At 42.6% G+C, this 12,465-nt stretch overlaps 1 protein-coding gene across 1 annotated transcript in view; it reads right to left on the bottom strand.

Annotated features, from left to right (window-relative positions):
- Rtn3 (reticulon 3) overlaps window positions 1-12,465 on the bottom strand; it is a 56,964-nt gene that overhangs the window by 6,219 nt on the left and 38,280 nt on the right. Inside the window, exon 2 of the mRNA XM_048360788.1 lies at window positions 2,691-2,898. Coding sequence (XP_048216745.1) covers window positions 2,691-2,898 — 208 coding nt within the window. The remainder of the gene's footprint in view (window positions 1-2,690; window positions 2,899-12,465) is intronic.

Raw genomic sequence — 12,465 nt, 5'->3', positions numbered from 1 at the left:
AGTGCTAGCTTTGAGCAAAAAGAATCATAACAAAAAAATTAAAGCATACAAAAAAAAAAAAGTGTTTCCTCACATTTCTTTTTTTTTTTGGCCAGTCCTGGGGTTTGAATTCAGGGTCTGAGCACTGTCCCTGGCTTCTTTTTGCTCAAGGTTAGCACTCTACCACTTGAGCCGCAGCGCCTCTTCTGGCTTTTTCTATATATGTGGTGCTGAGGAATAGAGGGCTTCATATATATAAGGCAAGCACTCTACCACTAGGCCATATTCCCAGCCACTCCCCACTATTTTTAACATGTCCTTCTCATATCTTTTGGTGGTAATGAGGTTTGAATTCAGGACTTTGAACTTGTTAGTTTCTCTACCACTTCAGCCATGATCTGAGCCCTTTTTTTTTTTGCCTTAGTTATTTTTATAGTTAGGGTCTCAAATTTTTTCCCCAGGTCTGTTCTTAGACTGAGATCCTCTTGCCTATGGTGTCTTTAGTATCTGGAAATCAGAGATATATACCACCCATGCCTATTTACTTGGGCTAGCTTTGAACCACAATCATCGTGATATCTATCTCCTGTGTTGATAGGAATGAAGGTCTGCGACACCCCCAATTTGCCCTTATCCTGATCTTCTTTTTTCCTTTGTGCTGGCCACATTCGTAGCCATTCCCTCAATTTTCTAAAGCCATATTTTCTTTATACTACAACTTTAGTTTTTTTGTGTGTGTGTTTTGGTGGTGTCTGGTATTAAACCCAGGGCCTTATGAATGCTAGCTAGGCAAGCACTCTTATCATTGACTCAACCTATAATTTGCATAAAATTTTAAACTACATATGATTTTAGTTGCGCCTTCTATTTCACCAAGAGAAAGAATAGCACCAGCATGACAGCCAGAGCCTGTTATATTGTAGGCCTTAAGAGATAATAAGAAACATAATTTAAGAAATCTGGAACTAGGAATGTAGTTTATGGTAGAGTGCTTGCCTAGCATGCATGAAGGCCTGGGTTCAATTCCTCAGTCCCACATAAACAGAAAAAGCCAGAAGTGGCACTGTGGCTCAAGTGGTAGACTGCTAGCCTTGAGCAAAAGAAGCTAAGGGACAGTGCCCAGGCCCTGAGTTCAAGCACCAGGACTGGCAAAAAAAAAGGAAAAAAGGAAAAAAGAAGCCTGCCATTTCCCATTTACTAATGTTCAAGTGGGTTAAAAATGTTAAGAGGAAAAATGTAAAGCAAGTATTTGTTAACCCTACATTATAATCAGGAAAACTAGCAATCAGACCCTAGAAGCGTATGACCTCTTGAATTTATTAAGCTTTACCTCTAGGGAAGGATGAAAAACTACACTGGTCAAAGTAGAGTGTACCTATAAAAACAGAACAATAAAACCTGCTGAGACTGTTTTGGGAAGGAGGCAAAGGAGACAGGGACAGTGACAGAGGGGGTAAGATTGACTAGAATGTATTATAAACATGTGTGGACATGTAACAATACTCCCCACCCCTGGATAATTAAGTATAAACTAAGAGAAAAAGAAAATCCTCTGAGATTATGAAAACTAAATGACAGTTAAGAAGGAAATTAGAAATAAAACTAAGGAGAAAACACACAGAGCATAGCCCCAATGCCAGGATTTCAAAACCATTTCTAGCAGGCTGGGGATATGGCCTAGTGGCAAAAGAGCTTGCCTCGTATACATGAGGCCCTGGGTTCGATTCCCCAGCACCACATATACAGAAAATGGCCAGAAGGGGCGCTGTGGCTCAAGTGGCAGAGTGCTAGCCTTGAGCAAAAAGAAGCCAGGGACAGTGCTCAGCCCCTGAGTCCAAGGCCCAGGACTGGCCAAAAAACAAAAAAAAAAACCAAAAAACATTTCTAGCACTGGGAGCATGGCACAGCGGTATAGCACAGTGTTAATAAGCAAAGGCTCTGGTACTGTCCCCCCAAAACAGTTTCAAGACCTTATGGTGTAAGGCTCAACATGAACGTGGCTGTCTGACTAGACGCTCTAGGTACATGGTATTCTCTGCCCTCCTCAGGGTTCACAGTGACCCTTTGGAATTTACAAGTGTGAGCCTCTAGTTTGTTGAAAAGTTCTCAGATCCTAACCTGGCCATTTCTTAGGGTGACTGCAAGGTTACTATGGGCTGGTTTGTGTTACCAATCAGCTGCTGGAGGCCCCATTAATTTTTCTGGTAGGTCATAAGGCTTGAACTTGTGCCTGGACACTGTTCCTGAGCTCTTTTGCTTAAGGCTAGCACTCTACCACAGCTCTAGATCTGGTTTCTTGTTTTGTGGCTAGTTCTGGAGCTTGAACTCAGGGCCTGAGCACTGACCTTGCTTCTTTTTGCTCAAGGTTAGCACTCTACCTCTTGAGCCAGAGCGCCACTTCTGGCCTTTTTCTATATATTTGGTGCCAAGGAATCGAACCCAGGGCTTCATGTATACGAAGCAAACGCTCTACCACTAGGCCATATTCCCAGCCCTCTACGTCTGGTTTCTTGTGGTTAACTGGAGATAAGAGTCTCATGGCCTTTCCTGCCTGGGCTGGCTTTGAACTGCTGTACTGATTTCAGCCTCCTGAGTAGCTAGAATTGCAGGTGTGAGCCACCAGCACCTGGCCCTACTGATTTTTATTTTTCAGAGCTGATCAGACCCAGAAAACCCCTCCAACTAAAATGTGGACTATTACTTTAACTTACTTGAATGGATGGCCTTCTTCTGACTTCTGCACAGCTTGGATGACAGATTTATAGACTCTGAAGCTGATGGTGACAGAAAGCAGGGCCAGGATGAGGTAAGAAACCACACTGATGACACTGAACGCTGCCAGGGAGAGCAGCATGATCAGCGTGGTCCCAAAGACAAAGCCAGTCTTCTTCACGTCTCGCCAGAAAATCAGGTCGTGCACTGCCAAGAGAGGGAGAGGGGGTAAGATAGAAGCTAGGACTGCTCTCTGGCTGTGTCTTGCATGCACCCCACTAGCACAGACACAGCTACACCCCACTTCAAGAGTATCTGATACTTAAAGAGTTTATTTTAGCTGATGAAGTCCATGTAGGTAAAGTGTCTTTGGCAGAAAGGATGACAGAGCAAAGATGACAATATCTTAATAATTGCTGACTAAGTTTTACAGTCAAATCAGGCAAGATCTTTAGCTCCCATTTCCTGCATGGAGAGCAGGTACTATTTTCCTCTTTTCCATTTCTCCTTTAATTTCATTTTACAACAACAACAAAAAATCCTTGTTAAACTTAAAAAAGAAAGAAAAGGTTAAAGTGCAGAAGCCATTATAAACTGCTTTTAACCATAAAACCAAAGCTAACTAGAAATGTACAAAATGGAATGAGAGCGATAAAAACATGATCTGGGGAAGGGAAAGAAAAATGAGGGTGTAAGATGTCACAAGAAATGTATTCACTGCCTTATTATGTAACTGTACCCCCTTTGCACAACACCTTGTCAATAAAATTTAATTAAAAAAACGAAAAAAAAAAAAAACAAACGATAAAAACAAGCCAATCTCCATAGTGCTAGTGACAGTGACGTCAGACTATGATAATCTGGAGAACTCAAGAAGGACTTTGTGTAGGAGGCCATGCCATTATGAAAACTGTAATACGTGTGTGTGTGTTACTGAAGATCGAACTCAGGGCCTGTTGCAAGGGATCCATTACTAAGCTACCCTCCCAGCTGGTGTGTTTTGGCTTTGTTTTGGTGATGGTACTGGGGCCTGAACTCAGGGCCAGAGCGCTCTCCACTTGCCTTTCTCACTCAAGGCTGAGAGGCACTACCATTTTAGTTTCATCTTTTTTTCTGGCTAATTGGAAGTAAGAATCTTACAGACTTTTCTGAGATGCTCAGATCTCAGCCTCCTGAGTAGCTTGGATTACAGTCACTGGCACCTGGATTGACCTTTTGAGAATGGGTGTAGTTAAATTGCCTAGTTTGGCCTCAAACTTCTAATTCTTTTGCCTCAGCCTATCCAGCAGCTTGGATTATAAGAATGGGCTATCTGGGCTGGGAAGGCGGCTTAGTGGTAGAGTGCTTGCCTGGCATGCTTGAAGCCCTGGGTTAGATTCCGCAGTACCACTTAGCCAGAAAAAGCCAGAAGTGGTGCTGTGGCTCAGGTGGTAGAGCACTAGCCTTGAGCAAAAGGAACCGCAGGGACAGTGCTCAGGCCCTGAGTTCAAGCCCTAGGACTGGCAAAAAAAAAAAAAAAAAAAGAATGGGCTATATGCCCAGCTAATTTTGGCTTTTCTTTTTTTTTGCCATTCCTAGTACTTGAACTCAAGGTCTGGGCACATCCCTGAGCCTCTCTGTGCTCAAGGCTAGTGCTCTACCCCTTGAGCCACAGCGCCACTTCTTGCCTTTTCTGTGTATGTGGGGCTGAGGAATCGAACCCAGGGCTTCATGCATGCTAAGCAAGCACTCTACCACTAAGCCACATTTCCAGCCCCCCTAATTTTTACTTTTAGGAGCCTGGGTCACTGAACTACTCAAAGGATGCTTTTCCCTCAGCTCCCAGGCAGCTGGGACCACAGGTGGGAACCAGAAACACTGTCAATCCACAATACTTTCACAAGTAAGCAGAGCACTATTAATAATTGTGTTAGGAAGCAGGTGTAAAGCAGACCAATGAGGCAACAGGGTCTTATGGTTAGGATATCTAAAGTAGAAAAAAGATCTTTTCTTTTTTCTTGAGACACTTTCTATCCAAAGATGCCTCAAAAATGAGATGGCAGCTGTTGACAAGCACTTCCAACCAAGACACAAAATGTGCATTTCAACCTCTGAAGACCAACACTTAACACTTGTACCTCCAATGGGACCCTCCCTCTACTCTGCGCACATGCACGCGCACACACACGCACACACACACACCAAGGTGCTAGTGGCTTATGCCTGTAATCCTAGCTTCTTAGGAGGCTGAGATCTTCACATCATTGTTTGAACCAGACTGGGCAGGAAAGTCCCTGAGACTCTTATCTCCAATTAGCCACTCAAACACCAGAAGTGTGGCTCAAAGTGGTAGAGCGCTAGTCTTGAGCAAAAGAGCTCAGGGACAGCGCCCAAGCCGAGCTCAAGACCCACAATTGACACCTCCCCCACAAAAAGAGTAAATCCTGGTAATTTCTAACCATATTATAATCTTTAACCTTTCTAAAAGCATCCATATTCTCAGCTTTATGAAGAAAATAGCTAAAGCTGTTTCTTACATGAAGCTAACACAGAGAGAACACACTGACATACAGTAAACATTTAAATTTTAGTTATACTCAAAATACAGTTAGCCCCAAAGACTGTGATTTAGGATAAAGTGAACATGAAGCTGATCCCAGCAGACCAGATGGCACCTGGTTCCTCCCCATGGTCAGCTGCAATACTCTCCTGAATCCAGATTTTGCCAAAATCTAAAAGTAGAGAACACTAAAAATATGCTGAATGTAAAGAAATAACCACTGGTTCAGAGGCTCTGGCTGTTTATGTGACTAGCCAGAAGAAAGAAGCTGCCTCCTAATTCCCGATGGAAAATCAGCATTGTTGCAAAGGAGATAAGTAGAAGGCAATCAGACTCACCTGACTGAACAGGAAAGCCAAACAGCCTACTTCAGAGAATGAGTTCTAAGTGGGAGAATCACACAAGTTGGAGTATATACAGGTTGAGTTCATATGCTACAAGAGGAGCTCAGTATCACTGGCAGAGAAACAAACAGATGCCATGAGCCTCAGGATAGAATGCACTGAGGACACAGTGTTGTTTCTATGGTATTCCTGCCTCAAAAACATAACCTGAATCTAAAGAGAAGACACCACACAAACTCAACAGGACCTACATTCTCCAATACTATCAATGGTGAATGGTGAAGAAGGCAAAACAAGGCTGGAGAAGCTGTCCAGATTAGTGGAGAGGTAGGAGACATGTCAACGCATAATGCAAATAGGGACAAAATCATTAAAGACATCTGTAATCTAAGCACTTAAGAGGCTGAGGTAGAAAGAGTTCAAAGCCAGACTGGGCTACATAGCAAGATCCTCCTCAAAAAACAAAAAGAAAAACAACAAAAGTGACCAATCATCTAACCAACCAAATACACACACTGGCATAAGTGACAAAAATCTGAATGCGAACAGACTGATTAAAGTACTGTACTAGTTAAATCTCCAAAAACTTTGGTTTTATGTGAAGTTAACTTTTTTTTTTAAAGGTTGGCAATGTGGCTAAGTGGTAGTGCTTGCCTAGCATGCATGAAGCCCTGAGTTCCTTGGTACCACATAAACAGAAAATGCCAGAAGTGGCACTGTGGCTCAAGTGGTAGAGTGCTAGGTTTGAGCAAAAGAAATGCAGGGACAGTGCCCAGACCCTGAGTTCAAGCAAAGAAAAAAGTTTTAAAAAGCTGAGTGGCAGTGGCCCAAGTCTATAATCCTAGCTACTCAGGAGCCTGAGATCTGAGGATCACAGTTCAAAGATTCTTATCTCCAATTAATCACTTACAAACCAGAGGTGGAGCTGTGCTCAAAGTGCCAGGGCACTAGCCTTGAGCAAAAGAGCCCAGCACCAAAGCCCTGAGTTCAAGCCCCAAAAACTGACAAAAAAAGTGTGTGTGTGGGGGAACCTCTTTCCTGTTTTGAGGAAATATATACCAACTCTCAATGGTTCTGGGGAAAAGCGTGTATGTAGACAGAAAGGGAGGGAACGCGGAAGCACAAACAGCCAAATGTTAACTGTGAACAAGAGCAAGCCAAGTTACATGGAAGTTTCTTGCACTATAGTCTTAGTTCTGTAAATCTGAAATATTTGAGGTGTATGTATGTGAAGCAAGTTTAGAGGACAAGGCTGGGGCCTAAACAGAAAAGAACTTTATGCATCGGAGATGGAGGATGAACAATGTGAAAACAAATTGGAAATTTCTATTTGTGTCCAAGTTGTCCTCATGAACTCTACTGCTGCCTACTGGAAAACTATCATGATAGTCAAGCTTATAATGGTAGCTCATGGGCCTACAAGTGTACAGTACACAACCGCATCAAGAAGCACCCCTCCCAGCTTTAAAACAGTGAGATTATGGATTTTCAGCTAAAAGGGCACATACTCATCAAAAGAGAGAATAGAAGAGAAAACACTTGGGCAAGATGTGTGAAATTCAATCCTTGTTCAGAGGCTATTTCCTCCTCTGCCCATCCTACCTGACAATCCCCTTAACCAGCCTTATTTCTCTTCACAGCACCAACCACTTTAGTGATATGTAAGAGGCTTCTCATATTTCTAACTGAATGTCCCACCCTGGGCCCCGCTACTGGCCAGGAGATGGCATAAGTACAACTTCCCCTGTATTCTCAAAGCGCTGCATGCACATGAATCAGCCAAGTGCAGGAAGATAGGAACAGCAGAGGAAGCACAGAGCAGCAAAGGAAGGGAACAGGCATGGACTGTGGAAACTGCTCCCTCTCTAATCCCTGGGGAATGAGGAGGATCAAAGTTCAAGGGGAAAAAAGCAAGAAGTGGGTTAGTTGCCAAAACTTTAAAAAGTAAAACCACTAAACAGTGTTGTAGTTTTAGTGTTCATTTTACAACCACAAGATGATTAGATGAACTCAGGGCCTCATTTTCTTGCTTGGCTTTCTTGCTCACAGCTGGTGCTTTATGACTTGAACCACACTTCCAGCTGGGCATTTTTGCTGGTTAACTGGAAGTGGAGTCTTGTTTTCTGCCTGGGCTGGCTTCAAGCTTTGATCCTCTAGGTCTCACTCTGATTTTCTCTCTCTAGGTTACAGCTAAGATTCTACATATCAGAACACTATCATATTGGATGCTGGTAGCTCAAGCTTCTGTGTATGTGCACGCGCATGTGCGTGTGTGCTGGTCCTGGGGCTTGAATTCTGGGCCTGGATGCTGTCCCTGAACCTTTTTCTTGCTCCATGCTAGCTAGTACTCTATTTTAGTTTGAGCCATAGCTCTACTTTTAGCTTTCTGCTGGTTAATTGTAGATAAAGAGTCTCACAAGACTTTCCTGCCCTGGCTGGCTTCAAACCAGGAGTAAAGCCCTGAGTAGCAAGGATTACAGGCATGAGCCATTTACTCCCAGAAAAAAGTCTTCCTTTTATTTTTGCCAGCCCTGGGGCTTGAACTCAAGGTTTGAGTACTGTCCATGGCTTCCTTTTGCTCAAGGCTAGCACTCTACCACTTCAGTCACAGTGCCACTTCCGGCCTTTCCTGTTTATGTGGTGCTGAGGAATTGAACCCAGGGTTTCATGCATGCTAGGCACGCATTCTACCACTAAGCCACATTCCCAGCCCCCCAAAATCTTCCTTCTTAAATCAAAATAGAAAAACAAGATCTGTAACTCCTTTTGCTCTGGTACTGGGGCTCAAACTCAGGGCCTTGGTACAGCCTTTAGTTTTCTCAAATCTGGTGCTATACCACTTGAACCACAGCTCCACTTCCAGTTTTCTGGTTGTAATTGGAGATAAGGGTCATGTGCTTTCCTTAGGCTGGCTTCAAAATGGGATCCTCAGATCTCAGCCTCCTGAGTAGCTAGGATTACAGGCGTGAGGCTACTGGTGCCCGGCTATAGCTATCTTTAATACCATATTATCTAACATTTATTTTCAGTTGAAAGACTACTTTTTCCTAATTGTACCACAACATGTTGCAGCAAATTGGCATGCTGTACAAATAATGCTTTGTCTTAAAGTCTGTTTGAATACAGAATATAGCTACTTTCATGAGTTTGTGTGTAAAATCTGGAATTTGTTAGCTTACTCTGCTAATGGCAGATGAAAATTCTGACAGTATTTATACCACTGGTGAAACAGTAAATTATTCTTCTTTCTCCTTATTTTCCAAGTATTCCTTTTTATTTGTTTGTTTAGTCGGTCATGGGGTTTGAACTCTGGGCCTGGGCACTGTCCCTGAGCTCCTCAGCTCAAGGCTAGTGCTCTATCACTTTGAGCCACTTCAGGTTTTCTGGTGGTTAATTGGAGAAGAGTCTCACAGTCTTTCCTGCCCCAACTGGCTTTGAACCATGATCCTCAGATCTCAGTCTTCTGAGTAGCTAGGATTATATATAGGCTCAAGCCACCCGTGCCCAGCTCAGGGATTCTTTAATGTGCTTACTTTTATTGTAAAAACATTTACGGCTAAGCTAGTTGCAATAGCCACAACACAACACAAGAGGGCACTAGCACATTCAAAGGTAATCTCAGGCTAAACTCGCTCTGCTAATTCAAGCACAACAGCAGTGAACCTGTGGGCACCCTACCCATTTATTACTGTACTTAGGGAAAAGAATTTGGTTTGATTTCTAAGCTCAGCCATTCTCAAAGGTTAACTGAATTAATATTTTCTCTCAAAAGTTGTTCAAATGCTTATTCTGAAAAGAAATAACTTGAAGGAACTTCAAGATTTAGTATTCAATTTTAACTTCATTAAAATTTATTAGCAAACATTAGGCACTAATGTTGTATCTGATCAGCCCCACCTTCTCCATATCTCCCTTACTCCACTGGTGCCCCCCCCCCCCGCCAAAAAACAACAACAACCCAACACATTTCAACTGGTTTCAAGCAGACAAACTACTTCAACCATATTTATCCCCACTCACCACCCTCTCCTTTGGCCTCTCCTCTTCTGCTGGTAACCACCCCCTAACAGTGTCTGTGTTACTCTGATTGAAAAGCTTTCAAGAGTATAGTGTGCAGCCGGATGCCAATGGCCTGTAATCCTAACTACTCAGGAGGCTGAGATCTGAGGATCGTGGTTCCAAGTCAACCCCAGGCAAGTTATCTCCAATTAACCACTAGAAAACCAGTAGTGGTGCTATGGCTCAAAGTGGTAGAGTGCTAGCCTTGAGCCCAGGGACAGAGCCCAAGATCTGAGTTCTAGCCCCACAACCGACCAAAAAAAAATAAAATAAAAAAGAGAGAGAGAAACAAAAAACAGTAGTGAGTACAGGCCATTACTGAGGGACGAAAGTGGCTGCTGAGGTCCTATAGCTCCATTTGATTTATAGACAGGGCCTTTTACTTTTCTTGCCCAAGCCTCTATGGATTGCAACCTTCCTATTTCTGCCTCCTGAGCAGCTGGGATTATAAGCATTCACTATACCATGTTTAACACCAAACTTAATTTAAAATATTCTTTTATTATTATAAAGGTGATGTACAGAGGGCTTACAGTTAACAGAGAACATTTTAAAATTTTTATTTATTTATTTATTTAGGCCAGTCCTAGGCCGTGAACTCACGGCCTAAGCACTGTCCCTGGCTGATTTTTTGCTCAAGGCTAGCACTCTGCCACTTGAGCCACAGCGCCACTTCTGGCCATTTTCTGTATATGTGGTGCTGAGGAATCAAACCCAGGGCCTCATGTATATAAGGCAAGCACTCTTGCCACTAGGCCATATTCCCAGCCCCCATTTTTTAAAATTTATGTGCACAATACATCTTCCTTGAAGCCTTTCTTCAAATTCTTCAAAATTTTTTAATATTTAACACATGTAGGAACATTTAAACACGGTTGAAATAACTAAAACAAATGTCATGCTTGATTTATTGTTACTGCTGTTATTATTTTGTGTCTGTTGCCTGGCCACTGTCCCTGAGTCTTTTCGCTCAAGGCTAGAGCTCTACCACTTTGAGCCACAGCTCCATTTCCAACTTTTTGGTAGTTAATTGGAGGTAAGAGTCTCACACACTTTCCTACCGAGGCTGGCTTTGAATTGAGACCCTCAGAGCTCAGCTTCCTGAGTCGCTAGGATTACAGGTATGAGCCACCCGAGCCTAGCTATTATTTTTTGGAGATAATTTTGCTAGAACAGCTTGTGATCATCTGCTTCAGCCCAACCACTTCCCAAGTCCTGGGCTTTCCCTAAAAAAGGGGTTGTAGAGGAGGGCCAGGGATATAGCTCAGGTGTAGAGTCCGTGCCTTAACATGTAAGCACTGATATCCCTAGCACATTAAAAAAAAAAAAAAGAACAAAAAATAAATAAAATGGGAATTAGGCTTTTAAAATAGGAATTGATTACTTTGTGGAAAGAATTGACATTTTCACATGGATTCTTTTGGGGTATCTTTTCATTAACAGCTGTAATAAAGCTACATTTTCTTCCCCAGGGGTGGGGAGGGTGTAACAGGACCTCACTATTTAGCCCACCTACGCTGGCTTGGAGCTCACTATACTCCTCTTTTAGCCTCCTAGTGCTAGAATTATACATGTACCAACTTGCTGGTGTGAACACTGTCTTTGAGGCTTTATTTCCTTCTTGTTAGTGCTCTACCACTTGAATCACAGCTTCACTTAAGACTTTTTGGTAGTTAATTTGGGGCTAAGAGTCTGATGGAACTTTCCTGATGGAACAAACCTGGATCCTCAGGGCTCAGCCTGCTAGTAGCTGGGATTACAGGAGTGAGCCACTGGCACCAGCACAAAGCCTTTTGTTTTGGTTGTGGGACTTGAACTCAGGGCCTGAGTATTGTTCCTGAGCCTATTTGCGCTTAAGGCTAGTACTCTACCACTTGAACCACAGCTCCACTTCCAAAGTCTTTTTTTTTTTTTTGAGTTGCAAACGACATCAGATAGGGCTGGAAATGTGACTTAGTGGTAGAGTATTTGCCTGGTATTCATGAAGCCCTGGGTTCAATTTCTCAATACTACATAAACAGAAAAAGCCAAAAGTGGCACTGTGGCTCAAGTGGTAGAGTGCTAGCCTTGAGCAAAAAGAAACAACCCAGGCACTGAGTTCAAGCCCCAGGACTGGCACAAAAAAAAAGAAAGAAAGAAAGAAAAAAAAAAACAAAAGAAAGACATCAGATATTTATAAATTCAAGTCCTAATTATATGGCTGCTGAAATGGGTTAATAGTCTGCTTTGCTACAGATTTACTCTTAACTAAGAAAACCCCTCAAAATGGCACAGAAAGATCACTGATGGAATACAAAGCAGCCACTGTCAAACAGACACACAGGCTTTTGGCTACAGACAAGTATGGCAGTAAGTCAAAGAAATCTGTAGGAACTCCTTTCAAACTAACATCCTCTCAGGCTCTCAGAAAAAATAGTTTTTCATTCATTAAAATAACCTAACCGCCTTTGCCCTGAATTTTTCGATTTATAAAACACAGGAAACAAAACATATTGACTATCCTGCCAACTAAATAGCAGGTTGGATCTGAAAATGTGAACTTTCTAAGATACAACTGTATGGCTGAATCTTGAAGGAACAGATAAAGATACACAATGGATTCAATTTTTAACCCCTTCCCTCCCCACCCCCCTGCCGCTAGGACTGGCTTGTTTTTCTGCATGTTAGACAACTACTAAAGTTATCAGTTTAAAAACTGTATATAGGCTGGGAATATAGCCTAGTGGTAGAGTGCTTGCCTCATATACATGAAGCCCTGGATTCGATTCCTCAGCACCACATATATAGAAAAAGCCAGAAGTGGCACTGTGGCTCAAGTGGTAGAGTGCTAGT

Source organism: Perognathus longimembris, chromosome 13 (assembly GCF_023159225.1).
Source record: "Perognathus longimembris pacificus isolate PPM17 chromosome 13, ASM2315922v1, whole genome shotgun sequence".
Lineage (NCBI taxonomy): Eukaryota > Metazoa > Chordata > Mammalia > Rodentia > Heteromyidae > Perognathus > Perognathus longimembris.
The sequence above is the reverse complement of the archived record's forward strand: the minus strand, read 5'-3'. Positions and strand labels throughout refer to the sequence as shown.